The sequence below is a fragment of the Chlamydomonas reinhardtii genome, chromosome 3 (genome assembly GCF_000002595.2).
Source record: "Chlamydomonas reinhardtii strain CC-503 cw92 mt+ chromosome 3, whole genome shotgun sequence".
Taxonomy (NCBI): domain Eukaryota; kingdom Viridiplantae; phylum Chlorophyta; class Chlorophyceae; order Chlamydomonadales; family Chlamydomonadaceae; genus Chlamydomonas; species Chlamydomonas reinhardtii.
Genome location: NC_057006.1, coordinates 4,520,553 through 4,548,204, shown reverse-complemented (window position 1 = coordinate 4,548,204; position 27,652 = coordinate 4,520,553). Strand labels below are relative to the sequence as shown.

General features: G+C 66.0%; 7 protein-coding genes across 8 annotated transcripts; 4 read left to right on the top strand and 3 right to left on the bottom strand.

Moving 5' to 3' along the window:
- Positions 1-53: 53 nt before the first annotated feature.
- CHLRE_03g176700v5 (uncharacterized protein) lies at positions 54-3,465 on the bottom strand. The gene is made up of 5 exons (XM_043060973.1): positions 3,254-3,465; positions 2,654-2,989; positions 2,093-2,480; positions 1,390-1,812; positions 54-790 (listed from the first exon to the last, which is right to left on the bottom strand). Exons 1-5 carry the CDS (start codon positions 3,406-3,408, stop codon positions 635-637), a joined length of 1,458 nt encoding a protein of 485 aa, XP_042926102.1. The 5' UTR covers positions 3,409-3,465; the 3' UTR covers positions 54-634.
- A 110-nt stretch (positions 3,466-3,575) lies between these two features.
- Positions 3,576-10,721, top strand: CHLRE_03g176651v5 (uncharacterized protein). The gene is made up of 10 exons (XM_043060972.1): positions 3,576-3,951; positions 4,396-4,778; positions 5,246-5,480; positions 5,767-6,182; positions 6,262-6,729; positions 7,115-7,243; positions 7,582-7,712; positions 8,084-8,221; positions 8,491-8,626; positions 8,891-10,721. Exons 1-10 carry the CDS (start codon positions 3,720-3,722, stop codon positions 10,001-10,003), a joined length of 3,381 nt encoding a protein of 1,126 aa, XP_042926101.1. The 5' UTR covers positions 3,576-3,719; the 3' UTR covers positions 10,004-10,721.
- Positions 10,722-10,753: 32 nt separating this feature from the next.
- On the bottom strand, positions 10,754-13,625 carry CHLRE_03g176600v5 (uncharacterized protein). Its single transcript, XM_043060971.1, has 2 exons — positions 13,294-13,625; positions 10,754-13,024 (listed from the first exon to the last, which is right to left on the bottom strand). The coding sequence occupies exons 1-2, from the start codon at positions 13,472-13,474 to the stop codon at positions 12,033-12,035; spliced, it is 1,173 nt and encodes a 390-aa protein (XP_042926100.1). The 5' UTR covers positions 13,475-13,625; the 3' UTR covers positions 10,754-12,032.
- A 103-nt stretch (positions 13,626-13,728) lies between these two features.
- CHLRE_03g176550v5 (uncharacterized protein) lies at positions 13,729-21,555 on the bottom strand. Its single transcript, XM_043060970.1, has 12 exons — positions 21,422-21,555; positions 21,138-21,293; positions 20,709-20,891; positions 20,290-20,439; positions 19,696-19,911; positions 18,625-18,855; positions 18,243-18,299; positions 17,180-17,259; positions 16,535-16,853; positions 15,182-15,307; positions 14,906-15,015; positions 13,729-14,496 (listed from the first exon to the last, which is right to left on the bottom strand). Exons 1-12 carry the CDS (start codon positions 21,509-21,511, stop codon positions 14,097-14,099), a joined length of 2,118 nt encoding a protein of 705 aa, XP_042926099.1. The 5' UTR covers positions 21,512-21,555; the 3' UTR covers positions 13,729-14,096.
- A 100-nt stretch (positions 21,556-21,655) lies between these two features.
- CHLRE_03g176500v5 (uncharacterized protein) lies at positions 21,656-24,770 on the top strand. The gene is made up of 3 exons (XM_001703217.2): positions 21,656-21,972; positions 22,120-22,335; positions 24,282-24,770. The coding sequence occupies exons 1-3, from the start codon at positions 21,739-21,741 to the stop codon at positions 24,324-24,326; spliced, it is 495 nt and encodes a 164-aa protein (XP_001703269.1). The 5' UTR covers positions 21,656-21,738; the 3' UTR covers positions 24,327-24,770.
- A 255-nt stretch (positions 24,771-25,025) lies between these two features.
- Positions 25,026-26,335, top strand: CHLRE_03g176450v5 (uncharacterized protein). Of its 2 annotated transcripts, none has more exons than XM_043060969.1 (3): positions 25,026-25,151; positions 25,272-25,386; positions 25,584-26,335. In XM_043060969.1, the coding sequence occupies exons 1-3, from the start codon at positions 25,146-25,148 to the stop codon at positions 25,868-25,870; spliced, it is 408 nt and encodes a 135-aa protein (XP_042926097.1). In that variant the 5' UTR covers positions 25,026-25,145; the 3' UTR covers positions 25,871-26,335. The 2 variants fall into 2 exon arrangements, with proteins under 2 accessions (XP_042926097.1, XP_042926098.1); XM_043060968.1 differs by having other exon boundaries at positions 25,026-25,196.
- A 340-nt stretch (positions 26,336-26,675) lies between these two features.
- Positions 26,676-27,651, top strand: CHLRE_03g176440v5 (uncharacterized protein). Its single transcript, XM_043060967.1, has 2 exons — positions 26,676-26,890; positions 27,121-27,651. The coding sequence occupies exon 2, from the start codon at positions 27,169-27,171 to the stop codon at positions 27,406-27,408; it is 240 nt and encodes a 79-aa protein (XP_042926096.1). The 5' UTR covers positions 26,676-26,890; positions 27,121-27,168; the 3' UTR covers positions 27,409-27,651.
- The last annotated feature ends 1 nt before the right edge of the window (position 27,652 follows it).

Below are 27,652 nucleotides of genomic sequence, written 5' to 3'. Positions count from 1 at the left end.
CCTCCGTGCCTGTTCCGTCTTGCACACAACTGACACAAGAAGCGACAGGAACGTGTTTATGAAGGGGGTTCTTTGCATCGGCGCAGTGGCCAGCGATCAGGTCTTCCCCATTCCCGCTATGATGGGCAAAACCTACACAACTCCACGACAACCCCGCAAGCAGTTCCTGGCTAGTTATCAAGTCCTTTTACCGGCGTTCCTGCTACACCCGCTGATAGAGCGGCCCTGGCCCCGACCTTGGCCCCGACTGAGGGCTTACTAAGGGCCTGCGAGTGCCGACTGCCGAGCGCCAGCACCCGAGCATCGTACGTGCCTGCTTGTTCCTTGTCAACAGCACTTCGAAAGCGTTACAATGGGGGCGAACAACGCCTGCATCACAGTCCGGCTGCCGCCAAACGCAGACGCCTGCTGCGCTTGCCTACTCATCTACAGACGTTCCACAAATTTCACGAGCGCGCACCCAAAACCACGCAGCACTAGTGGCGCAATGGCGCCCGGGCCGCCTGCGCACCAATCACGTGCTCCTGCGCCTCAACGCCCAGCCGCCTCCGCACCTCCCAACCTCTGCATGCCCACGCAACCAACCGCCCTGACCTCCCTGCTGCCCCGTCCTGCTGCTGCTTCCTCTACCTACCTAGCCCACACGCACCCCCAGTGCCCCGGCCTTGGCTCGCAGCTCCCGGCCGTTGCCGCCCGTCAGCGCAAACAGGTGCCGGGCCTCAGCCGCGCTGGCGGCCCGGGTGGCGGCGCCAGTAGCGGCGTAGTGCGCCAGCGCCGCAGCCGTCTCCGCCTGCGATGAGGGTTGGAGGCAAGGCTGCGGTGTAACCATGATCTAATCACCATGAGTGGCGTGTGGGGCAGGGGTATGGGGGAATGGGAGGGCGGCCGGCGTAATGAGAGCATCGGGGATGCTGCGGTTGCGGGGAACCTCTGGTTAAAGGCCGAGACTGGCGCAAATGCAAGTCATTGCGGCGCTTCAAGCATGCACAAACAAACTCTCCATTTTGTGGGCAACAGCCCGGGGGGGCGTGGGGGTGGGTCGATGTACGAATCAAGACTCGCCCGTTACGTTGCTGGTGAATAAGTGTTGTACGAAAGAGGCCGACACTTAAACCCCGCGGCAAGCTGGGGAATTTTAGGTGGTGAACACACCGCGTCTAGATGCCCTAAAAGCTTACGTATCAGCCTGGCCCACGAAGTGCTCTCGGTGCTGGGGCCGAAAGAGGTCCAAACGTCCTTCAAGTCCCACACTGCATGCCCTCTCCCTCCACCCCTTTTGCATTGGGTTCGGTCTAGTTTGGGCTGGTATTTACAACCCCCCTCCCCCCTCCCCCTCCCCCTCCCCCCTCCCCCCTCCTTCTCCCCCCTCACCCCCTCCCTCGCGCTCACCTCGTCAAACCCAGGCACCTCCACCACCGTGTGCGGCACCTCCAACGCAAGTGACCGCGGCGCGGGCAGCGCCGGCGTGGCAGTGGTCGCCGCCACAACCACTGCACCCCCAACACCCCCCGCGCCGCCGCCAGCCGCCGCCGCCGCCACTGGGTTTGTGCCGAGCTCCGACTCCAGCAGCCGCAGCCCCCTCGCCAGGATCAGCTCCCCCGCGTCCAGTACCCGCCGCCGGCCCTGCAGCGGGCTGGCGGACGGCGGCTGTACGCCGTAGTCGGTTGGGCCGTACAGGTAGTTGTAGTCGTCGAGTGCGAACAGCACACGTGGCGGTTGGCCCGGTTGAGAATCCGGCGGTTGGGCGGCGCCCGAGCCCAGCAGCTGCAGCTGGCGTATGAGCTGCAGCGCCGAGTCCACCGCCAGCTGGGCCTGTGGGGCGTGAGGGCATGGATTTGGGGTGGGTAAGTGAGAGGGGCCGAGTGCAGGAATGGGGGGCGAGCTGTTGTGGGCGTACAGGCGGCTACACCATCAACAGTCTGCGGACTGCGGGCAGTCAACCCTGCGCTCATGCCCCCGCATCCTCTCCGTTGCAGCACTGGCAGCGGTCAACAGCCGTCCGCCGGGCGACAGCGCCTGCCTATGGCTCCACACCCCCTCCCTCATCTGCTTTGGGCTATGACTTAACCCCTGCTCCACACCGGTCACTCACGTTGTCGTCACTGCTCAGACCCCGCAGCGCCACGTCCTGCAGCGTCCGGCCGCCGCCGCCGCCTGCCCCGCTGGCACTGCCACTGCCCTCCTCCAGGAGCCCAGAGCCGCCCGCCTGCCCCTGCCCCTGCCCTTGCCCCTCCTCCACCTTCGCCGGCTTGTCCGCCTGCCGCGGCTCATGCTGCTGCTGCTGCTGCCGCCGCGCGGCGCGGCCCGGCACCGGCAGCACGGGCAGGCTCTGCAGCAGCGGGCCGTGTGCGTCCATCACGCCCTTGAGCAGCTGCTGCGCTGACGTCAGCGTGTCCCAGCCGCCCGCCGCGCCGCGCCCCCGCCGCGCGAAGTAGCCGCCGCGCACCAGCGCCAGGCAGCTGGGCACGTACACCACCAGCCTGATGGATTGAGCACCACGTGAGAACGTTGAACATGTTGAAACCGGGAACTCGGAAAGGCACGTATGCGTGTGCATGGTCGGCTCGGGCTGGAATGAGCGAGCTGTTTGCACCCGCCCACGCACCCACAGCCCCGCGCCCGCTCACGCAATTGCTGCTACACCCGCACTCACCAGCCCTGCTGCCGCGCCCACTCCACCAGTCCCAGCAGCGCTAGGGACTTGCCGCAGCCGGCCGGCCCGGTCAGCAGCAGCCGCGGCTGCTGCCCCGCTGCTACAGCCCCGTTCAGGGCGGCCATAATGGGCCGGTAGAGGATGGAGGCGCGGCCCGTGGCCTCCATCTCTTGCTGCAGAGCCTTGCAGCCGCCTCTCCGCTCGTGCCCCGGGTCGCGAGGCGTGTAGAAGGCGCCGGCGGAGCCGCGGGCGGCCTCGGGCAGGAGCGCCAGGTTGAGCGGGTAGTAGGAGCGCAGGTGGGCGGGGGTGAGCTGGGCGCTGGAGGGCTGCTCCTGCCTGTGCGTGGGCAGGGTTGGTGTCGACGGAGGCGAGTGGATGTGGTAAGTGGTGGGAGCGCTAGGACCAGCGCAACAGGTTTAATGAGGGGAGGGGGGGGGGGGGGGGGAGAACCGCGGAGGGCCAACTCATGCCGCAAGCGCGCTTACCACTAGCGCTTTCGACAAAGTTTAGCCATCCTTACACGTCAGTGTTAAGGCAGGGCGCATGTGGTCGCGGGGAGCTGCTCCGAAATGGGTGATGGCGCAAAAAAAAGTCACATACCCGCTGGTGCTCGGTGTGGTCCCGGCCTCTTGAAGCGCGACGCTAGCGAACTCAGCTCGCGTCCCTGCATGAATGCCGATTGCATGGAGCAGGCACCGCGGTAAGCCCTGGGCTTGCCGAGCCCTGCGGCTGGCCACTAGCAACGCCGAGGTCATGTCCTCCCGCCACGGCTCTCTCGCGCAGTCTCGCTCAGGAGGAAGCGAAAGGAAACCATTAGGGATGGGGCGCCCATGCAGTCGGGTGCAATTGGTGCGATTGGGCGCCCAGGGCAACCGAGCTGGGTTTCCGAGCTCCCTAGCGCTTGCAGGACCCTCCGCCCTCGTTCCTGGTACAAAGGATAGCATACAGTTGCATAGGGGCCACTAGGGCGCGGCGAACGAGGCCTAAATAGAAAGTTTCGCGCCTGAACCAAACTTTGACCCCCGGCCCCGCGGCGACTCCGCCAATGCCGAGCACCTAGGCAGACATGGACACAGCAAATGATGAAGCCCTTGCTCGTGCACTGGCCGCGCAAGGCGTCACTATGAACCCCTACGCGACCGTCTACGATGACCCGGACTACGCTGGCGACGACTACGCAGACGACTCTGAGGACTCGGATTATGGCGGCCCTAAGAAAAAAGGAGGACGGGGGCGTGGGCGAGGAGCAGGAGGAGGAGGCGGCAGAGGGCGCGGCAGAGGGCGCGGTAGAGGACCAGGTGCGCCGAGCATCGCTGGTTTGAACTGTTCACTGCGGCGGCTGAACCAATCTTGGGGCATGTTATCAAAAAGCAAGAGCCGGCGCGTTGCGTACAACTTGCTTCGGGCGCCTCGGGCTGTCAGTGGGCCCCTCCCCCTTGACGACGGACTCCAGTAGAGAGCTGCACGGGAAGGGGCTCCGGTCCGGCGCTTCGGGTCGCGCCCCGCACTCGCTAGGCAGCAACCCCACGGCGCAGCTAGCACCGATGGCCATGCTGAGTCCTAAGAATGACCCGGGGTCTCGCACCGCCCTGCCGGCACGCTCGTTTGCAGCGCGGCGACCGGCCCCCTCCAGTCCTGACACCCGCGCACCCACCCCTTACACACTCCTGCCCGCGATCCCGTCCGATCCCCCAACCACCCACCGCACACTTGCCCATCGCGACTCGCTGCTCCTGCCACAGCCGCGCCCGGCTCGGTGGCCGTGACGCCCGCTGCGATGCCGCCCAGCGTCAAGATGGAGGTGAAGCCGGAGCCCAACGCGCTCGCCGCCGGTCTCGCCGGAATCACCGACCCGGCTTCCATGGCCGCTCTTGCCAACCTGGCGGCTGCCGGAGCCTCCATGCCCGGGCTAGCGGGCGCGCTGGGTGCCACGCCCGGCGCAATGCCCGGGGGCCTGCCGCCCATGCCTGGCGGCGGCGGCGTGGATGGCTTGGGCACGGGCGGCGAGACGGACGACGATGACGACGAGCGGACCAAGAGCGGGCGGCGGCGGCGGAAGGATGTGGGCAAGCAGCGCCAGGCGGGCCGCGCCTGGACGCCGGAGGAGGAGACACTGTTCCTCAAGGTGTGTGTGTGGGGGGGGGGGGGAGGCGGCGTGCTGGGGAGTGAGAGTAGGGAGTGAGAGTGGTGGGAAGGGGGTTGCAGGGATGTTTGGAAAAGCGGTACAGGATGCACTGAACGGGGGAGGAACGGGGGAGGGGGGGAGGCGGGGTGGATCAGAGGGCTGCGGTGGCGGGGTGATAGTGAACATGGCAGCCGCTGGGCAGAGCTGGCGCGGAGGAGGAGGCGCTGAGCCGGCGTCGCTGGATAGGAGGGAACTGGGTTGCAGCTGGCAGCAGCACCGGGCAGGCCTGGCTGACCGCTGATGCACATGGTGAAGAACAGAGCGAAGCTGCTTTGACATTTGGACAATTGAGGGCGCTCCACCTATTTTCCTTATCGCCCCGCACCCTGCCGCATTGGGAATTGTGTCCAGCAACCCCACCAAACCCTCACCCCACCTCACCTCACCCTTTCCCTGCCCCCCTTCAGGCCATGGAGGCCTACGGCCGCGACTGGAAGAAGGGCAGCGAGCTGGTGGGCACCCGCGACCACCGCGCTATCGCCTCGCACGCGCAGAAGTACCTGATCAAGCTGTGCCTGGCGGGCAAGCCGCTGCCGGCCGCCATCGCGCGCACCGGTGCCGGCTACACGCTCAGTGGCGCCATGCTGGACCCCTACAGCGCGGCGGCACGCAGCTACGGCTTCAAGCCGGAGCTGCTGCTGCGTGAGTGGCTGTGGTTTTTTTTGTGGGCAGGCTGGGGCTGGGGCGGGGGCTGGAGCGGGATGGCTTGGTGGCGGAGGGGCGGAGTTCGACGCAGGTTATGTGTGGGTAGCGGGGGAGAGGGGGTGTTCAGCGGGGCCAGGTATGTGGTACTGGGGTGAAGCGGCACGGCACTGCGTCTGGGGGCGTGTCGCCGCATGGGGCTGCCCAAGGAGCGACCGGCAACCTGGCGGCCCGGCCCTTCTACTAAAACTGCGCACTCTATGGAACCTCCCCCCCACACACACAGGCCTGACGCATGAGGAGCTGAGCGTGGCTCTGTCCGGCCTGGACCTGGACCGGCTGCCGCAGATGTACGGCGGCCGCCTGCCCAACGACCAGGCGCCCACAGCCCCGGCGGCGCGCGGCTCCGGCGAGCGGCAACGCATCCGCACCAGCAGCAGCCGCAAGCGGCCGCGGAAGGGCGGCAGCGATGACGGCGACGACACGGACGGCGCCGCCGCCAACCCCGCCGTCGGCGCGCTGGGCGGGATCCCGGGCCTGGGCGGCACGGACGCGGCGAGTCAGGCCGTCGCCGCCGCCATGGCGGCGGCGGTGGCCGCCGCCGCGGCGGCCGCGGGCGGCAACATCGGCCTGACCACGCAGCAGCTGATGGCGGCGGCGGCGCAGGCGCAGCTGAGCCTGGCGGCGTCGGGGCTCAACCTAGCCAACATCGCCGGCAACCCGCTGGGGGCGGCGCCCGGCGGCACCCCCTGGCGGCGGCGCGCCTCTGGGCGGCTTCCAGGCGCTGCTCAGCGGCGCCACCGACAGCAACAACACCGCCAGCGGCCTGGCGGCGGCGCTGGGCGGCGCCGTCTCCGCGCCGCTGAGCTCCCTCGCCGCCGCGCTCGGCGGCGGCGCGCCCGCAGGCCTCACGCCACCGCCGCTCACACTGCCGCCCGGCACAGCGCTGCCGCCGGCGCCCATCCCGCCCGCGCCCTCCGCCGCCCCCGCGGCGCCGCTCATGGGCGTGCCGCCGCCGCCCAGCGGCCTGGCGGCGCAGACCGAGTACGCGCGCAACCGGCCCCGGCGCGAGCTCGCGGGGCAGCGGGCCACCATGGGCGAGACCAGCGAGAGCCTGCAGCTGGTGAAGCCGCAGGAGTTCACGGGGCAGCCCGGCAGCGGCTCGCCGCTGGCCCAGCCGTACACGGTGGACATGAGCAGCTGGGCGCTGCTGGCCATGGACTTCCACGCACACCTCAGCAACTTCGAGGTGGGGATGGGAGGAGGGAGGGTGGGAGGGAGGAGGGTTGGGAGAGGAGGGCGGGGGGGGGGGGCTTGGGAGCGGGGAGGGGCGGGGAGGCGAGGGGCCTGGGAGGAGGCTGTGGGGAGGGGGGCTGTTGGGCATGGGGCGAGGGGTGGCAAGACTTTGGGTAGGGGTGGGGGTGTGTACGGCTTGCATGAGAGCGGACTTGCGACGGAGCGGGTCGGAAGTGGTGCAAGGGCAGTCCTACAAGGGGACGGAGGGGCTACTGACTGGATGCGGGCGGGTGGCATGGCGGGCGGGTGGCATGGCGCGTAGGTGATTGCTGAGAAGCGGCTTTGTGGCCTGACCACCCCGTGTTGCATGTGCTGCCCCCCCCCCCCGCCCCGCTCAGGTGATCGGCCTGCTGGGCGGCACGTGGCACCCCGAGACCAAGCAGCTGGTGGTGATCGAGGCCTACCCCTGCCGCCGAGCCGAGGGCAGCGACGCCGCAACCAGCGTGGAGCTCGACCCCACAGCGCAGGTGGGCGTGTGTGTGTTTTTGGGGGGGGGATGGAGGCGGGGGGAGCGCGTGGGCATTTGCGGGGCGGGGGCCAAGAAAAGTCGGGAGTGGATGTTGTGTAAGCTATGAGCTGTTTGGGAAGGGAGCGAGGGAAGGAGAGCCACAGGCCGGCGCCGTGCAGGGGTGTGGAAGACAGGGGAGACCTGCTGGCGCCAACCACCTGGCATTACCCGCCCTGTCACACACACACAGTGTCTTTGCGCAACGTTTTCCATGTGCTCTTTCACACACACACACACACACAAACACAAACACACAAGCTCAAACACGCACCTACGCGCCTACGCCCCTTGCTGCAGGTTGAGGTGCAGTCGCTGATGGAGGCCAAGGGCCAGACGTGCGTGGGCTGGTACCACTCGCACCCGGTGTTCGAGCCCAGCCCCAGCCAGAAGGACATGGACAACCAGCGCAACTACCAGGCGCTGTTCAAGTGAGGCTGGCGCTGGCGGGGGGCGGGGGAGGGGCGGGGGAGGGGGAGGGGCAGGGGTGGGATGTGGGGCGAGGGGCAGGGGCAGGCAGGGGGAGGGGCGGAAGTGGGAAGGAGGTCCGAAGCGAGCGGGGCAGGAGCGGGGGGCGGTAGAGCCGACGGCTGGAGCGGGATGCAGGGTGGTGTCAGAGGCGCGATCCTTCCGCCTGCAGTACCAGACTCCTCCTTGGTCGCCCAAGGGTTCCCACCACTGCATCCCCGACCTTCTAACGCTGCCGCCCGCCGCCGCCTCTACAGTATGTCCCTGCCCGCACCCACCCCCCTTTGCTAATCCTGAATGTACCCCGCCCCGCCCCGTCCCGCCCGTCCGCCAGGTGCCCCACCACCAAGCTGGAGCCGTTCCTGGGCATCATCGTGGGCCCCTACGACACCGCCATGCCGCACCCCATCTCCGTCATCACCACCTTCACCGTGCAGACGCGCAACAGCCAGCTGGTGCCATACTTCGTCAGGTGGGGCCGCTGATGGGGGGGGGGCAGGGAGGGGAGGGCGGAGAGGGGAGGGCGGAGAGGGGGCGCGGACGGCGCTGGCAGGAGGCCCCAAGGTCAGGGGGCGGGGGCGCGGTGGGCCGGTGACAGCCAGCTGTGAAGACAACGGCCCGCTCCTTCGCTACCTGTGCTGCTATCATTTTAGCAACCCACAAACCCCCAAAATCTCGCGCGCGCATGCACACACGCCCTCCCCCCCCATATCTCTGCACCAATCTTTGCAACCCCCGCAGGACCAACGTGCACGGCCTGGAGGTGGTTCCCGACCAGCCGCTGGTGGACAAGCTGACCAGCATGCTGGACACCTTCCGCGACGACCCCGGCCGCGTGGACTTTGGCGAGCTGTGGCGCAACTACAGCTACGTCATGGTGAGGGGGGGGGAGGGAGGGGGGGCGGGGGGCGCTTCATGCGTGCTCACGTGCTTCGCTCACACCCCCTGTCCTTCATGCGCGGCTTACCCACCGCCCCACGCTGCGCCTGTTCATCGCCCCCCGGTCCTCTCACTCACCATGCATCACGCACCCCCCTCTCCCACCCCCGTCTACCACTTCCTTAACTAGTCATGAATGTAACCCCACCCCACTTCCATTACTAATCATGAATGTAACCCCACCCCCAACCCCCCACCCCAGGCGGACAACTCTGTGGACGGGCTGCCCCTGACACGGCTGGCCAAGTTCCGGCACTCGCTGCAGAGCCGCATGCGGGACGCCGACCCCACCGCCGTGCGCCAGGTGCTGGACACCCTGTGCGCCGAGGTGCAGGCCAGGTGGAACATCAACCTCTCCACAGCCCTGGCGGCGTCCACAGACGGCGGCGCGGCGGCGGCGGCAGCAGCAGCGGCGGCGGCGGCGGCGGCGGGGGCGCCGATGGACCCCGTGGCGGCGGTGAACGCGCTGGCGGCGGCGACGGCGGCGGCGGCGGTGGGGCAACCCGGCGGGCAGCCGACGGAGGGGTCGGAGTCGCTGCTGGGGCTGCTGTTCGGGGATAACAGCGAAGCAATGGCGGCGGCAACGCAGGCGGCGGCGAACGCGGCGGCGGCGGCAGCGGCGGGCGCGGCGCCGCCCGTGGACGGGACGGCGCCGCCGCCGATGCAGGGCCCCACGCCGACACCGGCGGCGGTGGCGGATGCGATGGCACTCTTGGCGGGCGGCGGCGGCATGCTGTCGGCACTACTCGCAGACGACGACGGCGGCGCTGCCGCCGCCGCGGCAGCGGCGGCAGCTGCCGCGGCGGCGCCCGCGGACGGCAGCGGCGCGGTGGCGCCGGGGGCTGAGGCGGGGCCTGGGTCGAGCCTGCTGGAGGCGATGAACGAGGCGGCGGCGCAGGGCGGCGGGATGGACGCCAACGCATTCATGGCGGCGGCGGCTGCCGCGGCCGCGGCGGCGGGCCAGGGCGGCGGCGCGCTGCCGCCCAACTTCTTCCTACCAGGCGCGGTGCCTGGGCTGTTTGACGGCACGGCGGGAGGTGTGCCGCCGGCCTTTGACGGGTCGCAGGTCAGCGGGCTGTATGCGCAGCTGGCGGCGGCGGGCGTGGCGGGCTTCCAGCCGCCGCAAGAGGCGGGCGCGGAGCAGCTACAACCGGTGGACGGCGGGTTGGCGGTGGCGGCCGCGGCGGCGGCGGCAGCGGCGGCGGCGGCGGCGGGCGTGCCGGACGGCAGCGCGATGACGATGCCGCCCATGGACCCGACCGCGGTCGGTGACCCGTCAGCAGCAGTGCCGCCTGCGCCCGAGGCGGGGGGTTAGGTGTCTCAAAGGAGCGGGGCGGGGGGTAGTTTGTGTTGCCCGGGGCGTTGGAGGGAGGGAGGGAGGGGTAGTTTGCTTCGAACCCAATAAATGTTAAAACAGGTTTTGAGGCGGTTGAGGGGGAGATCGGATCATGGCGGCATGCGACCTTAAGAATGTGGGCCGGAGGTAGCCAGGCGGGCACGCTCCGAGGAACACGTGTGCGTGTGGTATTGCCTCGCACGTGTGCCTGACACCGGGGCTGCTCGGCGGCCGCAAGGCTGTACATAGGGACGCAGCCGAGAGCAGTGCGGCGAGGCGGCTGCGGCACCGGCAGAGAGGCGTGGAGCAAATGCGAGCGCCGGAGGAGTCAGCGGCGTGGCCATGCGGGCGACTGTCGATTGCTTGGCCCGGTGCGGGTATCGGTGCGGGTGCGGGTGCCGATGGGTTGAATGAGGAGCATGGCTGCCGAGGGAGGAAGAGGTGGTGGAGGTGCGTCCTGACGGGCGGGTAAGGGGCTGGAGTGAAGGTGGGAGGACGGGCCGCGCGGGCAGTGCCATCGATGCCGTATGCCCGGTGGGGTACATGGGGCCCCGGAGGAGCGACTGGTGGAGTGGAGTGTTGGCTGGGGTGCGGGCGTGCGGCGGGATGCCGGCTCTGGTAACGGACCGAAGGCTGGGGCGTCGGCCGCTGCTGGCGATTGCAATCTGCAAGGCTGTGACCACCATCGGCTCCTCTTGGCCCCTGCCTCGCACACAGATCAGAGACACGGTACATATGTCACAGATACAAGTACATTACCGGTACCCCACGACCGGCCTACCGCCGCCTCTGATTTGCTAGCTGCTAGTCATTCCAGCAGTCTTCGACCCGGCTGCCCTATTGCACGTCCTCGCACGGCCACACGCGTCAGCACGGAATGGCACCTAGAACAAACAGCCCTCCCCGCCATTATTCGTTTCCAAGCATCGTCGATAACGAGCGTGCACAGCCCCCCCCCAAAGTGACGTTCACATCTCGGCGCCGTGCCCCTGCACTCCTGCAGCTCGCCATCCTACGCAGCGTAATGCATGGCTCCATCACTCTGCCCTCACACGCCCACACGCCTGCCAAGCCTCAAATTGAGATTTGAGTCTCAACACTGTTGGCTCGCCCAGACCCTATGAATGCAAATTCAGCACTTCGTCTCAGTGCGTTTGGGACCGCGGCCAGCCCCGACTCTCCCCAGTACGCCGCGGCTCACTGGACCGGGAATAAGCGGGGGACAAGCAAATTGAAGAATCAGTTGTATGCAGTCGCACCGTTCGGATGCGTGTCACGAAACCTAACAGCATCCGCGCGAGGACTCAACAGCTATCACCCTGTCGGTTGCCAACGAAGCGCCGGGCCACAGCGTGATGGCATGCCGACACGGCCGTGCCCTTGTGCGAGGACTCACCACCACTTCCCTTTCCTTGCTTTATTGGATGAAAAGCCGGAACAACCAGTCGACGACTGGTTTGCGGTCCGGCATAGTATTGCTGCCGCACTGCCTGGAAGCTTAAGCAGCTACCACGGCAGCTCCTTATGCATGTGCCTGTGAGCCTGTGAGCCTGTCCCTGTCCATGCGTCAGTCCAGCCAGTCCCACCTTTTGGACGCCAATGCGTTGCCTATGACTAGGGCATCCTCTCTGCCAGTACCACCGCCAGCAGCCTCCCGGCACACACTGCCCTCCCCTTAGGCCCCAAGCCGCCACGCCGCCACGGCTCCACCGCCTCACGACTCCTCCACCTAAAGTTCAGTTTGGGCTTGGAACTGACTATCCCATGTCCCCATCTCCTTCTATTCTTGTCCACCAAGACGGCACGCGGTTGACGCCACGCCGCCGTCCCCCCCACCATGCCCGCGCACGCTGCGGCACTGCAGGCGCACCAACGTGCCTAGCCTCACATGCGATGCCTTCCGGCCGGGCCGCCATCACACCTCAGCCCCCCACACCTCCGCAGCGCTCCATCCTTCCCCCCTCTCCCCCACTGCCACCTCCGTTGCGCCTGTAGGCCACGCTGCGCCTCAGGTCATGCTGTTAGGCGGCATCTTGAGCATCGTCACGCGCGTTGCCACCGGGAAGTTGAACTGCGGCACCGCAGGCGCCGGCCAGCGGCCCAGCGCAAACGTGGTGGGCGAGGCGCGCGCCAGGCAGCCCGGCGACGCGCCCGGGATGTCGGCGCTGTTGAGTGTGCCGCGCCCCGGAGAAGCCGCGTCGCGCGTGCGCGCGCGCACCGTAGCGCCGCGGATGTCCGAGGTGGTGAGGCTGCTGAGGTGGCGCGTGGGGCTGGGCCGCCGCGTGGGCGACACGATGTCCGACACGTGCAGGGGGTCGAAGCCGCCGCCGGCGGCGCCGGCGCGGCGCGGCGGCGTGGAGGTGCTGCGGCGCGGGCCGTTGATGTCCGTGACGTTGAGGCAGCGGCTGGCCTCAGCGGCGGCGGCGATGGCGGCGACGGAGGGCGACGACAAAGACACGGCGGCTGCGCCCGCGCCCACGCCCACGCCCGTGCCCGCGCCAGAGCCGGGGCCGGGGCCGTAGAGCAGGAGTCCGCCGACGGCGCCATTGGTGGTCACGTGCGGGTTTAGGCCCAGTGGGCTGCTGGCGGCGGCGCCGCCACCGTGGCCGGGCGAGGCGGGCGGCAGCGGCGGCGCTAGCGAGCTGCCGGGCGCTTTGGGCGACGAGACGGCGGCTGCGCTGTCGGCTCCGCCTCCTCCGGTGCTGCGGGGGATGGACACCGCTGGCAGCAGTCGCCCCTCGGCTCCGGAGGCCGTGCGGCTGGGGCTGGGCAGGGCCGTGGCGCCTGCCCCGCCGCTGCTGGCGCCTCCGGCTCCGGGGCTGTCTAGGCTGGCTGCTGCAGCGGGTGTTGATGCTGCTGCTGCTGGCCCGGACCCGGCCTGCTGCTTGGCGAGGTAGGCGGAGGCGCCCGGCAGCACGTACCGCGGCTCCAGCGGGTTCAGGCAGCGGCTGCCGGCCTTGAAGGTGCGCGGCAGGCCGTAGCAGGACGTGAGCGGCGTGGCTGCGGGGGGAGGGGGGGAGAGATGGTGAGAGAGGGGGAGGGGGAGAGATGGGGAGGGGGAGGGGAGCGCGGGCCGGGGTAAGGGGCGAGTGGCAGCTGTCGGCGTAGACAATGCATGGAGTGTGTGCAGGTGCGACTGAACCCCTCCCGTCTCCACTCCGCCCGTACGCCCTCCTCCCCGTTGGCTTTCATCGCGCTCCCCACGAGCGCGTCCCCTCTGACGGCCCCCCATGCCATATTGGTCAGGGGAGGCCAGGAGTCGCACTCACCACTTGGGTGGGAGAACGGAATGTCCTCGTTTGTGTAGTTCATAGACACCGGCACTGCAGGCAATACTACGCTCTTGGCACGCTGGATTGGAAGCTCGCTGTAGTCGAGCGCCTCCTTTGTCGGATGCCCTCGGTCATGGGCAATGTGCGCTTCTCCCGATGAGAGCCCGGCTGCAGGCATCATTGCGGGTTGAAGTGCTACTGTTGTCATCCTATGATTGCCGCGCGGCGGAGCCGTTCCTTTGCTATGAAATTTTGCAATGTTGAGCTGTATATTTCTGAGGCTCCCTACAACGTCATTGGTGGTGGTGATTTCAGGGAGCTCAATAAATGTGGTCTGTCTGCAAAAGCTACAGCGCAGGCTCCCAGCGAGACGACATCTGCTCGAAGTCGCCATTAGGCGGTCGCATTTCCTCCCGATGATGCTGGTCGTCAATACTAGCCTGCTTACACAACTATGGCATGTAACATAGCACCTGCTTAAAGAGAAACTCGCGACTCTGTTCACTTGCGCGCCAGCCGGTGTGAGTGTCGCACTCGCACTCTTCAGTAGCCCTTCCCGCCCTCCCACCTCCTGCCCAGCTCCTTCACGCCAATCCATAGTAGCGCGCGCACAACCTGCATGCATGTAGCTTACTCCAAACCGAGCATCGACAATCCCATCCGACGTCCATCTTCATTCCATGCTGCCGCCGCTCACCTCGCGACCCGTCGCAACACGCCACCTAACCCGCTCGCTGCCCCTCCCCTCCCTCTCAAATCACAACCGGTACACACACGCATACACACACAAAACGCTCCGCTCACAGCCCCACCCAGTACGACCGGCCGTTCACGTTGTGGATCGGCCCCGCCACCGGCGCGCTCAACGCCCACTCGTACCACACCTTGTGCGGCGCGCAGCATCGCCACACCTGCACCCCCACCTCGCCGCCCGCCGGCACGTACACCGGCTCGCGCAGCGGGAAGAAAATGGGGAACCAGCTGAACATATTTACGCTGTGCGATGGCGGGTGGATCGACAGCAACACGTCCTTGTAGAGCGCGCACTCGAAGTACCCGGCAAAGCCGTGAAGCACTGCCGCGCCGTCCGCTGGGTCGCGAGAAAACACGAGGCTGTCGTACCGCGAGTTGTCAATCGGCGCGTCGGTGTTGGGGTGCACGAACGTGAACAGCGGCTGCGTGGGCGCCAGCAGGTAGTGCCTGCGTGGGCGTGTGGGCGTGGCGTGTGTGTATTGGGCGGTGGGAGATGGGGTCGGGGGACGGGGGGCTTCACTGTATGGGTTGGGCGCGATTGAGTCGGGGACAGGGAGCGGGGAGTGGGGAGGTGTCCAGGCGTGTGGGCAGCAGGTGTGGACAGGCGCGGGCAGTGGTGCTTGCACCCTGCCTCCCCGCCTTGAGCTGCCCTGGCCCTTTGAACAGCCGCGCACCGGCTGCCCGCTGGCGCACCTGCCTTGCGCCCCCAACCTCCAACATGTCCTATCCACCCACGCACCCAACCACCCACCCACGCACCCACCCACCCACCCACCCACCCACCTACCCACCCCACCCCATCCCACCCGCCTACCACCCCACCCCACCCCGCCCCTGCCCCTGCTGTCACACCTACCTGTGCAGCCGCACCACGTAGGGCGTCTCGAAGTGCTCCAGGTCCTTGTAGGCCTTGACGTCGTGGTGCAGCTTGTGCGTGGTGACCGGCGCCAGGAAGGAGGTGTAGGACTGCAGGCGGGTGGAGGGTGGAGGGCGGAGGGTGGGTGGTGGAGGGTGGGGTCCAGAAGGAGGAGGAGGAGGGGGTGTGTGTGAATGTGTGTGTGTGTGTGCGGAAGCCCAGCAGCAGGGTGCAAGGCACATGGACACACAGACACACACGTGCGCGCCCACCCACCTGCGGTATGGAGATGCCCCCAGGCGCCAGGAAGCGCTGCGCCCCGTCCAGGCACTCGGGCGACAGCTCGTTGTCACCGAAGGAGCCGAGCAGCTCCGAGACCAGGATGTCGGCGGGCTCGGGAGCCTGAAGGGGGCGGGAGTGGTGGTGGTGGTGGTGGTGGTGGTGGTGGTGGTGGTGGTGGTGGCAGAGCGTGCGGGCGTGGGTGCGGGTGCGGGGGAGCGGCGAGGAGTGAGCGGGTGGTGTTGGCGGTGGTAGAGGTGCAGGCGAGGCGACAACACGGTCGGGGGGGCGTCGGGGCGCTGAAGTGCTCCTGTGCCAGTCACCGAGTCCATAGGCAACCCGTAGGCAGCAACGACAACGACCGGTGCGGCATACTGCCACAGAGTCACCCCTATATGTATACACACACATGCGCACACACACACACACACACACACACACACACACACACACACACACACACACACACACACACACGTCGTCTGGGCGGGCTTTCGTTTCGTTTTTTAACACACACACACACACACACACACACACGGGGTCTTTCCCCCGCCAGCCCGTGGTGCTGACACCCCGTTTGCATTTGCCGTCATGCATGCGCCCATGCCGTCCCCCGCCTGTTTACTTGCTCGTGGTCGCCCACCCTCCGTCTCTTTCCCAAATCGCGCAACCCCTAGTATAATTAATTGGGCTGGGACTGGGCTGCGTGTTTGCTCTTGCTCGTCGCGCGCCGCCGCGCTAACATGTTCCTTCGCTCTTGTTCGTGACACTCCCATGCTGCCGCCCTGTGCTCTGTTGTTTTCTTATTCGCTCGTAGGTGAGAATTTCATCGAGGAATGGGCGGGAGCTTGGACTTAGCGGCCAGGAGTAGCGACGCGGAGCTAGGAATCGTAGGAGTGCCTGGGCCTCACGGTACCGTGAGCACATGCATGGGTTTGCACCCTTGAGAGCGTGTGGACACTAATCCCCCCTCGAGGTTAGAGTAGCGGGGGTTGCGCGATTTCCGGTTGGTAAGACCGGCGGCTCACCGCAGCAGGTATGCGAGGTAACTTCAGGTAACATCCGTAAACCGTCGCTTTGCTGCATCGCATACACTGTCTTTGCGCAACGTTTTCCTTGTGCTCTTTAACACACACACACACACACACACACACACACACACACACACACACACACACACACAAACACACACACACACACACACACCTCCCCTGGAACAGACTACCCAACCCACCCCACCTTCCCTCCCCTCCCCTCCCCTCCCCTCCCCGCCCCTCCCCGCCCCTCCCCTCCCCTCCCCTCCCCTCCCCTCCCCTCCCCTCCCCGCCCCTCCCCGCCCCGCCCGCCCACCTGCCAGTGCCGCATGTCCGCCGACACCAGAGTCACGCAGTCGCTCCACCCCTCGGTCCGCAGCATGTGCTGGATGTGCACCACCGCGTTGGGGTTCTTCTCAACCGCGTACACACGCAGCCGCGCGCCCGCCCGCGCCGCAGCCCGCATGGAGGCGCGCACCAGGGGCCCGCGGCCCGCGCCCACCACCATGAGAACCACCGGTCGACCCGAGGTGGAGGCGGCGGAGGCGGCGGGCGCGTCGGTGGCGTTGGCTGGGTCGAATGGGTCGCGCGGCCCGGCGGCGGCGGCCTCGGCGGCCTGCCGGTCCTTGAGCGCCCTGCGCGGGAGGAGGGGGGAGGAAGTGGAGGAGGGAGGTGGAGGAAGGAGGTGGAGGAAGGAGGGAAGGCGGGAGGGAAGGAGGGAGGGAAGGAGGGAGAGGGGGATGTGGGTTGGAGGGCGCATGCAGGAAAGGCGCGTGTGTGTGTGTGTGTGTGTGTGTGTGTGTGCGTGGTACGGGCGCGTGTGTTGGGGTGGTGTGGAAAGGTGCTGCGGGCTGTAACTCCGCCCCTCCCGGCCCGCCCCCACCCTGCGTCCCCCATGAGACTGCTGGAAGCAACCGCCCCCCGGTGCCCTTTCCCCCCCCCCCCCAAGCCCCACCCCCACCTGAACACCGCCTCCTCGTACAGGGTGTACTTCTGGGTGTCCTTTTCAAATGTCTCGTACGTCTGGGACTCCAGGTTATCCTGCCGGGGGTGGGGTGGGAGGTGGCAAGGATGTTTGGAAAAGCGGTACAGGATGGGGTGGGGGGGTGGGGTATGGGGATAGGGGGAGGTGTGTGGGGGGTAGGGAGGTGAAGGAGGAGGCCGGTTGCGCGGCATGTTGCTGTTTGGTGGCCAGGTACCACAGGCGTGCGAGACCAAAGTGGGACAGGAGCGACAGTGAAAAGAGATGCAACATGCTTGCATCTGTGCGTGCGTGCTTGCATGCGTGCGTGCCGGCGTGCCGGCGGGCGGGCGGTGGCAAAGCCGTGGAGCGCATCAGTATCAAAGTTTTTGGTATTAGGTTTGGAACCCCCAGGGACATGCGCCGCAGCGCGGTCGGGTCTCAAGGTGTGTCGCATCGTCTGCGCAGCTCCGCCTTTGCCCCGTGCACATCCCAGAGCCCCCGTTTGCACGAGAGCGTGCTTGACTCTATGCATGCGCGATCGTCGATGCCCTATGCAGACATGAAATGCCCAAGGCATAAGCGCATCGGTGCGAGTGAGGCGCATCAGTATCAAAGTTTTTGGTTTAGGTTTGGAACCCCCACCAGGTTGCGCCGCAGCGCGGTCGGGTCACAAGGTGACTCATCCTCTGCGCCTCTGTACCTCGCTGCTGCTGTGCGGTGGCAGCTGCATGCCGCCACATGCCCGGACGGCCCCGCCCCAAGCCCCAACGAAAGCCCGCCACAGGCCCCACGCACGCACACACACAGGCATACCGGTGCACATATGACCGGTACACACACACTCGTTCTGATATTACCAGGAACACACATGTGCGCGCACGCGCACAGACACTGCATGTTGCACGTTACAGCACAGGGCCTCTGACGTGAACACACACACACACACACACACACACACACACACACACACACACACACACACACAAACCTCGCACACACAAAACACACGAACACACACACACACACACACACACACACACACACACACACGCCCTCCCACCTGCAGCGGCTGCAGCGGCACTTGCAGGTAGTCCCGGTAACTCGCCTCCTGCCGCTCCTGTGCGTGTGCGGGTGTGTCACAAACGGGGTCAGCACACTCACCAGGACAGCTCACGCGTGTTGTTGGTGGGAGCTAAGGCACCGTACACAAGGTGCTACCTGTGGCGGCCCCGGACAGGCTGTTCCGCAACCAGCTGCCTCCGCCTCCGCCTCCACCTCCACCTCCGCCTCCACCTCACATGTGTGCGCCACACCACACCATGCCACCCCACCGCACCCGCCAGCCTTCCCCCAACCCGCCCCGACCCGCCCTACCCCACCACCCACCTCCCCTCCCTTCTCCACCCACCCTCCCTCCTCCCCTCCCGCCCCCTCCTCCGCACCTGCTCACACACCACCTCCAGCCGCCTGAACAGGAAGCACAGGTACTCCCAGTACGGCCGCAGCGGGTGGCTCTCGCCCGGGTCTGTCACTGTGAAGCCCAGCGGCTCGCCGCCAGGGCCCACCGCGGCGGCGGCGGCGGGCGCCGGCGTCACCTGCTTGGCGCCCGGGGCCGCGGCGGCGGCGGCGGCGGGCGGCGGCACGGCGTGGCAGGCCTCGCCTGTGATCACCACCTGGGTTAAGGGGTGGGAAGTGGGCGGGGGTCCGGTTGGGGTGGGCGTTGCAAAGAAGGTTGGGATGGTGGGATGGAGGTGGGGGGTGGTGCGAGGTGCGAGTCAGGCAATTGAGGGCCGGAAGGGGGTTGGGGGTGCCGCGGAGGGCTGGCAGGGCCACGTGGTTGCCACCGGTATCGTTGCTGGTGCCGCTCAGGCCTGCCCCCACGCGCCCGCCCGCGCCATCCCGAAACACCCTTTACACACACACACACACACACACGCCTCGGGCGCGCCGTGTTCCTCCTGCTTGTCGCGTTCCTCCGATTTGCGCCATAACCTGTACTGTACTAACTTTCGGCCCACCCTCCCCATGCCGCCGCCCCGGGGGATCGACGTCCCCATAAGCTGTGCGTGTACTTGGACCTGGTGCTACATGGCCGCATGAGGGTGAGAATTTCATCGAGGATTGGGCGGGAGCTTGGACTTAGCGGCCAGGAGTAGCGACGCGGAGCTAGGAATCGTAGGAGTGCCTGGGCCTCACGGTACCGTGAGCACATGCATGGGTTTGCACCCTTGAGAGCGTGTGGACACTAATCCCCCCTCGAGGTTAGAGTAGCGGGGGTTGCGCGATTTCCGGTTGGTAAGACCGGCGGCTCACCGCAGCAGGTATGCGAGGTAACTTCAGGTAACATCCGTAAACCGTCGCTTTGCTGCATCGCATACACTGTCTTTGCGCAACGTTTTCCTTGTGCTCTTTAACACACACACACACACACACGGGCGGGATTCTTTTGTTGTCTTTTAACACACATACAGCCACACATACACAGCCACACACACACAGCCCTACCCACCCACCTGCACGCCCAGCCTGAAGAAGGCCGCCACCAGCTCCTGGTGCGCCTTGGGCAGCACCGGGTAGCCGCGCTTGTTGGCGGAGAACACGGCCGTGGGCAGCAGCAGCGCCTTGACGGGCTCGCCCGCCCAGCGCTTGAGCGAGGCGGGGGAGGGCAGGGTGGGGCCCACCAGCAGCGCCGCGCCGAGCAGGTTGTGGTGGTCGCACTGAGCGCGGACCTACGGGGCGGAGCGGCGGGATGGGGGTGGGGTGGGTGGGTGGGGTTACATTCTGGAGTAGCTAAGGAAATGGTAGCCGGTAGAAAATCTTGGGGTGGGGTGGGTGGGGAAAGAGGAATGGTGGGGCGCGAGACAGCATGAGCGAAGCGGGTCGTCTCGGCGGTCTCTGGGCTCCTCCTCCGGGGTGAGGAGCCGCACGGGTCCGCCAGGCGCCAGCCACAAGCCACAAGCCACACCGCAGGCCTGGTCCACATTCCCTGTGTGTTCCGTTGCCGCTCTCCACCTCCCTCATGCTGTCCCCCCTCCCCCACCCCCCCTTCCCCACCCCCCCTCCCCCACCCCCCCTCCCCCAAATACCCCCTCCGCCCTCCGCCCCACCTGGTGCCATGCCTCCCAGCCGTCCAAGCCGCCCGCGCCCGCCACAGCCGACACCGCCGCGCCGCTGTCAGCACCGTGGGCGGGTGTGGGTGTGGGGATGACGAGCGGCACCGTGAGCCACAGCGCCATGTGGGTTAGGCTCTGCAGCGCCTGCGGTAGGAAGGCAAAAAGCGTCGCGTGGCGCAATACGTTAATCAAGGGAGCACACACGAAGCCCCTTCCCTCCGCCTCCAAGGACCGCGCACGGCTCCACCCACGGCTCCGCCCACCGCCCCTCCCCACCCCAAGCCCGCCCTCCCCAACCCCAGCCCCCGCGCGCCCCAGCCCCTCTGCCCCCCCCCCCTGCCCCGCTTCCCCCCTCTCACAGCCCCCTCTCAGAGCCCCCCTCTCGCAGCCCCCTCTCACGACCCCACCCCCACCTGGTTGAGCACGCCGGCGTAGTTGGGGCAGCGGCCGGGCGCGTGCGGCGGCGGCATGACCACCGCTTGCAGCCCCAGGTGCGCCGCCCAGCCCAGCTGCGTCTTGAGGGCGGTCACGGAGCGCTGGCGCAGTGCGGGGTTGGCCGCGTCGGGCTGGATCCAGTCGCTGACGGCGCCCACCACCTTTTGGGAGGGGGGGATAAGGAGGTGTGGGATGCGTGGGAGGTGGGGAGGAGGGGTGCGTACTTTGCAAGAGCGTGTGTTGGGCAAGAGCCGGCACGGCGCGTTCAGGCGCCAACCGTGCCCAGGCACACAGCCCGAGGGCTCGACTCGCACACTTGGTCCCGCCAGCCGTACCAACTGCCGCCGCGTGCTGGTGCCGCTCCCGCTTGCCGCTCCCTCTTGCCCATCCCCCTGCCCCGGCCGCACCTGGTTGGCCCATTGCGAGCTGTTGATGTAGAGGCAGTCGCTTCGCTCCAGCGGCGAGGGCAGCGCGCCGTTGTCCAGCACGGCCGGGGCGGGCGGGCGCCAGCTCTCGCGCACCAGCGGCGCCACCACAAAGTCAAAGCCGCACAGGCCATAGGACTGCAAGCCAGAGGGGGCCGGGTGAGGCAAAGCGGTGGGCGCAGGGCGGCGCGAAACATGGCGATCGGGCGCCGACCGCGATGTACCCCGCCCGAGAGAGTTATTTACACTTTTTGCGGTTTACTCACTTCTACGGTCTTGGGTATATCATCGGAGAAGGGCACCTGCACGCCTGCATACTTGGCGTCGCCATAGTCAGACCTTTTACCAAGCACCATTTTCATCTATATGTACCTATCAATGGAAACAATGCATGTTAGAGCCCGTAGAGAATATGTGGACATGTTCGGCGGTTGCGCGTGCACTCCATGCAGCACTAGTGCCCTGGGCAGCACTCTAGCACAGCACAGAGCAAATAAAATCCCAAGATAATCAACTTGATAACGCATATCATATCCGGCATCCCATCCTTGTAAACGCCCCGTGGCCCAAACCTACTGAACAAATGAGCTCCGCGGTGCGAGGCGCTGCGTCCCTGCTGTGCCGCCGGCTGTCGCATTATGCTGCCTCGGCTTCAAGCGGCTGTGCTATCGTGGGGACACGCGTCGCCACGCTGCACGCCATTTTTACCCCGTCCATGGCAGCAGCAGCCCTTGGCGCGCAACACCCACAAGGGGCGCTGCATGGGCTGGGGCCCAGTCGCGGGTTCGCCAGCGCCCCCCTAGACGTGTCCAAGGAGGTGCGCTGGGCTGGGTACCAGCACAGCACCAGGCGCGGCATGTGCTTAGAGCGTAGGTGTGAGCTGAACACGGCGTAGGTCGTGGCTAAGCCCGTGTGTGCGCAAGTGTCCCTCTACCGAAATACACACAAATCCGGCTCCTTGCAGGTTGACGCCGTGAACGAGCTGTTTGCGGCGGCGCGCGATGAGATCGAGTACGCCAAGGAGGAGGCGGAGACGGTGTACTTCAACGAGTCAGTGGCGGAGGCCAAGACGGCCGTGAAGGCGTGCCTGGGCCGCTGGGAGGCGCTGCTGCAGGCGCTGCCGGAGGAGGAGCGGCAGCGGGTGGTGCGCAGCATGGGGCTCAAGATATCGCAGCTGCAGGTGCGGGGATTGTAAATACCAGCCCAAAGTACACCAAACCAAGCTAAGCTAGCGGAGCACAGGCAGAGGCGTTAGTTACGGGGAGGGAGAGGGAGATGGAGAGGGAGAGGGAGAGTCAGGGTGGGTTGTGCATGTAGGGGGGCTGGGGTGAAGGTGTGCCCCGTGTGCGAGCGACAGCTTGAGCCTCTTGCTGTTGCCTGCTGGTTGGGGCTGTTCGTGTTGATCATGGCTTGCCCACTGCTTGAGCACCCTGACACACAGACACACACACGCACATGCACAGACAGTCTTCGCGAGTTTGCGCTTTTTTTCCCTTGTGCTCCTTAACACACACACACACACACACACACACACACACACACACACACACACACACACACACACACACACACACACACACACACACACGGGGTCTGCAGCCGTACTGGCGGGGCACGGACATCGTGACTGAGGAGGGGGACCGGCGCTGCGTACACCCCGTGCAGTAATGCACATGGCGGATAACTGAGAGGGGCGCGCACTGTGTGGGTTTTTAAGTCTAGCGGAAGTTAGCGGCTTGTTGTGACTGCAGGGCTAGGACACAGACGGTTTTGGTTATTTGATCCTCTCTTTCACTTTGTGGCTGCCCTTAGGCATATTCTGCCCTGTAGGGAAGGGAAGGTAGCTAGTGCCGGCGGGGTGCTTGTTGTGCGGTTGCTGCGGCCACGTGCCGGACTTGGACGGTACATGACTTTTTGCTAGGCGAACAAACAATGCATAGTGACCAGCTGCCGGCTCGCAGCAGAGTTGATATAGACGGAGGTGCGGCTCCTAGGGCCAAACCGACGTCTCACCAATATAGACGGAGATGCGGCTCTTAGGGCCAAATCAGTGTCTAACCACAATAGATGGAGGTGCGGCTCCTGTGGCCAAACTGACGTCTAACGCTACGCGTAGGCTTGGGAGACATGTACTGCCAGACCATTGCGCGACAAACAAGGTGCTAATGCGCCCCTGGCACTAGCAACTACGGGTTGTCCGGGTACACGATCACGTGATCTGATAAACAACTGTAAACCGTTGTCACACACACACACACACACTCACTCACGCACACACACACACACACACACACACACACACACTCTCTCTCTCTCACACACTCACGCACACACACACACACACACACACACATTCAGACACACACACACACACATGTGCCGCCTCCGTCGCACCATGGAGTGGGGAGCGGGGTTTTTTTCCCCCGCCAGCCCATGGTGCTGACACCCCATTTGCATTTGCCGTCATGCATGCGCCCATGCCGTCCCCCGCCTGTTTACTTGCTCGTGGTCGCCCACCCTCCGTCTCTTTCCCAAATCGCGCAACCCCTAGTATAGTTAATTGGGCTGGGACTGGGCTGCGTGTTTGCTCTTGCTCGTCGCGCGCCGCCGCGCTAACATGTTCCTTCGCTCTTGTTCGTGACACTCCCCTGCTGCCGCCCTGTGCTCTGTTGTTTTCTTAATCGCTCGTAGGTGAGAATTTCATCGAGGATTGGGCGGGAGCTTGGACTTAGCGGCCAGGAGTAGCGACGAGGAGCTAGGAATCGTAGGAGTGCCTGGGCCTCACGGTACCGTGAGCACATGCATGGGTTTGCACCCTTGAGAGCGTGTGGACACGAATCCCCCCTCGAGGTTAGAGTAGCGGGGGTTGCGCGATTTCCGGTTGGTAAGACCGGCGGCTCACCGCAGCAGGTATGCGAGGTAACTTCAGGTAACATCCGTAAACCGTCGCTTTGCTGCATCGCATACACTGTCTTTGCGCAACGTTTTCCTTGTGCTCTTTAACACACACACACACACACACACACACACACACACACACACACACACACACACACACACACACACACACACACACATTCAGACACACACACGCACACACTCACACACACGCACTCACTCATGCAGGCCGAGTACGACGAGGTGGCCAAGCTGCACCTGGAGGACCACTGACCCGGGCTGACCCAGACTGACCCGGACTGACTGGGTGGCTTGTGTGTCGCTTGCGTTGCGAAGCACGAGATTCAGTGTGTGTAAGTATGCATGTGTGTATGCTGTTTGGTATAGCGTTTGATGGGCTGATGTAGCAGGGCAAGGGAGGCAAGTGTGGCGGGTCCCGAGGGCCCGGATCCCAGGCGTTTGGTGGGGTGGGTGCTCACTTCTGAGGAATGTGTTTGGAGTTGTTCAGCAAGCCTAGCATTCACACTAGCTTACATTTCTTCGAAGCCTACAGCTCGGGGCCGGGGGTGGGGGCGGAGGGCGGAGATGCTAGCTGCTGGAAGCACCGGAGCCTGGTGGCAGCCGGGGTGGGGCTGTGGCTGTGCATGGGGCCCCTGGCCGGACTGACTCAGTCCGCGCGGGGCCGCTGGTGCGGGTGGGCTGTAACACACACGCAGCCCCATGCGCCCAGACTGCTGTTCAGCTGTTGCTGTGGCTCCTCAACCCGCCAAGCTTGCAGCGTCAGCATTGGTGATTGGTCTCGTACACAGGCCGCAGCCCCGTGCGTGCGCAACTTTACAGCTTGCTTGTGCAGATGCCCACTGCCCCCCCCCACTGTCCGGCCATTGGCCGAGCGACTCAAGTTGAACTGGACCCCAGCAGTCATCACGCAACTTATTCAGTTCCCTGCAATCCTGGCTCGTTTGGACAAATCTACAAGCTCAACTTGTGCCATCATCACTCACCTTCTTCCAACCCCTGCGTCAGCACCCAAGAAGTGCGAGGCATCTCTTGAAGGGCTTGCAACACCGGCAAGCACTTTTGCTAGGCACCATGGCGGCGAGCTGGAGCGTTGTCGTGTTCTGCTTGCTGCTGGCGCTGGGCGCTGGGCGCGGTCAGAGGGCAGCCTCGGAATCCGCAGCAGCTCATTGCCCGCGCTGAGCGGACGACTCGCTTCAGGTTCGCTTACGAGTCGCCGAAATAAGAGCCGAGGCGCACGTCCGCGCCGCGGAGGTGACGGCGGAACAACACCGCCGTCACCTCCGCGATTTCAGGACCTGCGCCTGGCTGATTGGTGAGGCTGGCGGGAGGGGCGGGAGGGGGAGGGGGAAGGGGCGGAGCCACGGGCGGAGCAGGGAAGGGGTGTAGCAGCGGATGGGGGTCGAGTGGGCTGCATTGTGCGGGTGCATCTGACGCCCGGTCCTGCCAACTGGTCACGCTCTGCACCGCAACTGACGGGCCTTCCTGATACTCCATACTCTGTCCTGGCAGGTGGCCTGACAGGTGGCCTGACAGGTGCCATTCTCGTCGGCTACCCTATAAGAGAGCTCTACAACAAGGTCTGTGCAGCACTGGACGCCGTGGCACGCCAGGCTGTGGACCCCATCCGGGCCGCCATCAATGCTCATGCGGCCGCGATCGCTGGGGTGCTCACCACTTCCTGGCTAGTGGCCAGAGACTGGCCGCTCCGGCTTTGCAACGGCGTGGCAGGCGGCGTCGCTTACTGCCTAGTAGCTGCGCGGCAACGGCGCCTGCAAGGGGCAGCGGCCAGGCGATAGAGCCAGGTGGTGGGCTGGACCTGCCGTAGGAATTGGTCTTCCTGCGAGCTGCGGTGCAGTTCATTAGACAGTAGGCCAGTGGGTACGTGGTGGCGCTGGCGGAGGGGCAGGACGCTAGGCACACGGTTTTGGCCATTACCTGTGGCACTGCACAAGCGGCTTGGCGCAACAATTCAGGACCCCGGGGGTAGATAGTGTGCTGTCCGTGCCAAGGTGTGGCCGTGGGGTTTAGTCATCTGTGGGATGGCAGGCCGCGCCAGGGTACGTAGCAAGAAATTACGACCTTCCTTAGATGCTGACGGCAGGGGCGTGTGTCATGAGTTGGTTGGCCGCCGGATGAGCGTGCCAATGCCATTGAGTTGTCGGGCCGAAGGCAAGGGGCCGTCTTTTGGCTCTAGGAACACCTTCCTTGCGTGAACGAAGGCCACAATGAACACACAGTACTGCATGTAAAAACATTGCAGCGGGCCATGGTCTTCACGAGTCTACGGTGGCACCTGCGCGCGGCTGACCGCATGAACGCCCGAACCTGCAACGCGGTCGTGATCTGAGCCGAAACACGGTAACCCCCCTCCCCCCTCCAGAAGACATTAAACAAGAATGGTGCAAGCAGCGCCGTTCGCCTGGCTCCACACAAAGCGTTGGACACCTGAATGCGTGACTATAATTTGAGCCGCCGTGTCATCCGCCCCTCCCCCGACACCCAACTGTGCACGAGCCCACTGCGCATCGGGTTTCGCCTTCCACAGCACCGCATACGTCTTGTCTCTCACCGACGGCAATGAAAGCACCTCGTCAACCAATGCCGTAAAACAACCTTGCGGCTTGCCTCGTGCCGTGCCTTCGCCAAGGTGCTCGCCCGCTTCTCAAGCGTCCCTTTTCCCAGTCAGTCCGGGTCAGCCTGGGTCAGCCCGGGAACACTTACTCGGCAACGGGCAGCGCTGCCTGCAGGCGGTCGTACCATGGGGGGGCTTACGTGCTCACCAAGTCCAAGTGTGCAACCACTGCGGGACGGTGTGGGTGAGTCCACTTTGTGGGCGGGCGGCTGGCTGGGCGATGGATGGGTGGCTGGGTGGCGGCTCAGTGGGGCTCAGTGGGTGATGGCTGGCTGGGTGACGGCTCAGTGGGGCTCAGTGGGGCTCAGTGGGGCGCAGTCGTGGGCTCAGTGGGTGATGGCTGGGTGACGGCTGGGTGACGGCTCAGTCGTGGGCTCAGTGGGACTCACTCACTCTACCCTCCCGACGGTGCAGGGACGTGACGTCAACTCCGCAACCAACATCCGGCACGCGCTGGTGGAAATGCTGCTGGGGCACAAGCGACCTGCATCGCTGCAGACTGGCGGCGGCGGCGGCGGCGGCGGCGGCAGCGGCAGCGGCGGCGGCGGCAGCGGCGGCGGCGGCAGCGGCGGCGGCGGCAGCGGCGGCGGCGGCAGCGGCGGCGCCGCGTGCGCGCATCTTGGTAGCGGAGGGGGCGGGAAAGGCCACGTGGAGGAGGAGAGCGCAGCGCCGCCCAAGAAGCGGCGCAAGCACGCAGGCTGAGGAGCCGGCTGGTGTCTAGGTAGCGGTCCGCGGTGGGGCTGGCAGGGCATGCGTTGCGGCATGACAAGTAGTGCGGCTGTTGACAACTGTGCTACGTCTGGCTGCGGTTGGCTCTGCTGTGGCATCGCGACTGCTAGATAGGCACCTGGTTTGGCTATGTGCCTGTGGAAACCGACCCCGGCTATGTCCGGGCGATGAGGTTGTTCGGCCTCAGACTGTGGAGGGGCTCAGCCCCTTTTCCCGT

Bases quoted from the DNA above. Each gene is read 5' to 3' on its own strand.
- CHLRE_03g176500v5 (XM_001703217.2), top strand. From the start codon at position 21,739: ATGAGCTCCGCGGTGCGAGGCGCTGCGTCCCTGCTGTGCCGCCGGCTG. The intron at 21,973-22,119 runs GTGCGCTGGGCT...GGCTCCTTGCAG, and splicing joins CCCTAGACGTGTCCAAGGAG to GTTGACGCCGTGAACGAGCT. The intron at 22,336-24,281 runs GTGCGGGGATTG...TCACTCATGCAG, and splicing joins TCAAGATATCGCAGCTGCAG to GCCGAGTACGACGAGGTGGC.
- CHLRE_03g176600v5 (XM_043060971.1), bottom strand. From the start codon at position 13,474: ATGCCTGCAGCCGGGCTCTCATCGGGAGAAGCGCACATTGCCCATGAC. The intron at 13,025-13,293 runs GTGAGTGCGACT...CTCCCCCCGCAG, and splicing joins TCCGTTCTCCCACCCAAGTG to CCACGCCGCTCACGTCCTGC.
- CHLRE_03g176550v5 (XM_043060970.1), bottom strand. From the start codon at position 21,511: ATGGTGCTTGGTAAAAGGTCTGACTATGGCGACGCCAAGTATGCAGGC. The intron at 20,440-20,708 runs GTGGGGGTGGGG...TTCCTACCGCAG, and splicing joins ACGCCGGCGTGCTCAACCAG to GCGCTGCAGAGCCTAACCCA. The intron at 18,856-19,695 runs GTGGGTGGGTAG...CCCTTAACCCAG, and splicing joins TCTTCAGGCTGGGCGTGCAG to GTGGTGATCACAGGCGAGGC.
- CHLRE_03g176651v5 (XM_043060972.1), top strand. From the start codon at position 3,720: ATGGACACAGCAAATGATGAAGCCCTTGCTCGTGCACTGGCCGCGCAA. The intron at 4,779-5,245 runs GTGTGTGTGTGG...GCCCCCCTTCAG, and splicing joins AGGAGACACTGTTCCTCAAG to GCCATGGAGGCCTACGGCCG. The intron at 6,183-6,261 runs GCCAACATCGCC...GGCGGCTTCCAG, and splicing joins CGGCGTCGGGGCTCAACCTA to GCGCTGCTCAGCGGCGCCAC.
- CHLRE_03g176700v5 (XM_043060973.1), bottom strand. From the start codon at position 3,408: ATGACCTCGGCGTTGCTAGTGGCCAGCCGCAGGGCTCGGCAAGCCCAG. The intron at 2,481-2,653 runs GTGAGTGCGGGT...TCAATCCATCAG, and splicing joins TGGGCGCGGCAGCAGGGCTG to GCTGGTGGTGTACGTGCCCA. The intron at 791-1,389 runs GTGAGCGCGAGG...CCCTCATCGCAG, and splicing joins AGGTGCCTGGGTTTGACGAG to GCGGAGACGGCTGCGGCGCT.
- CHLRE_03g176450v5 (XM_043060968.1), top strand. From the start codon at position 25,146: ATGGCGGCGAGCTGGAGCGTTGTCGTGTTCTGCTTGCTGCTGGCGCTG. The intron at 25,197-25,271 runs GCTGGGCGCGGT...GACTCGCTTCAG, and splicing joins GCTTGCTGCTGGCGCTGGGC to GTTCGCTTACGAGTCGCCGA. The intron at 25,387-25,583 runs GTGAGGCTGGCG...CTGTCCTGGCAG, and splicing joins GACCTGCGCCTGGCTGATTG to GTGGCCTGACAGGTGGCCTG.
- CHLRE_03g176440v5 (XM_043060967.1), top strand. From the start codon at position 27,169: ATGCTGCTGGGGCACAAGCGACCTGCATCGCTGCAGACTGGCGGCGGC.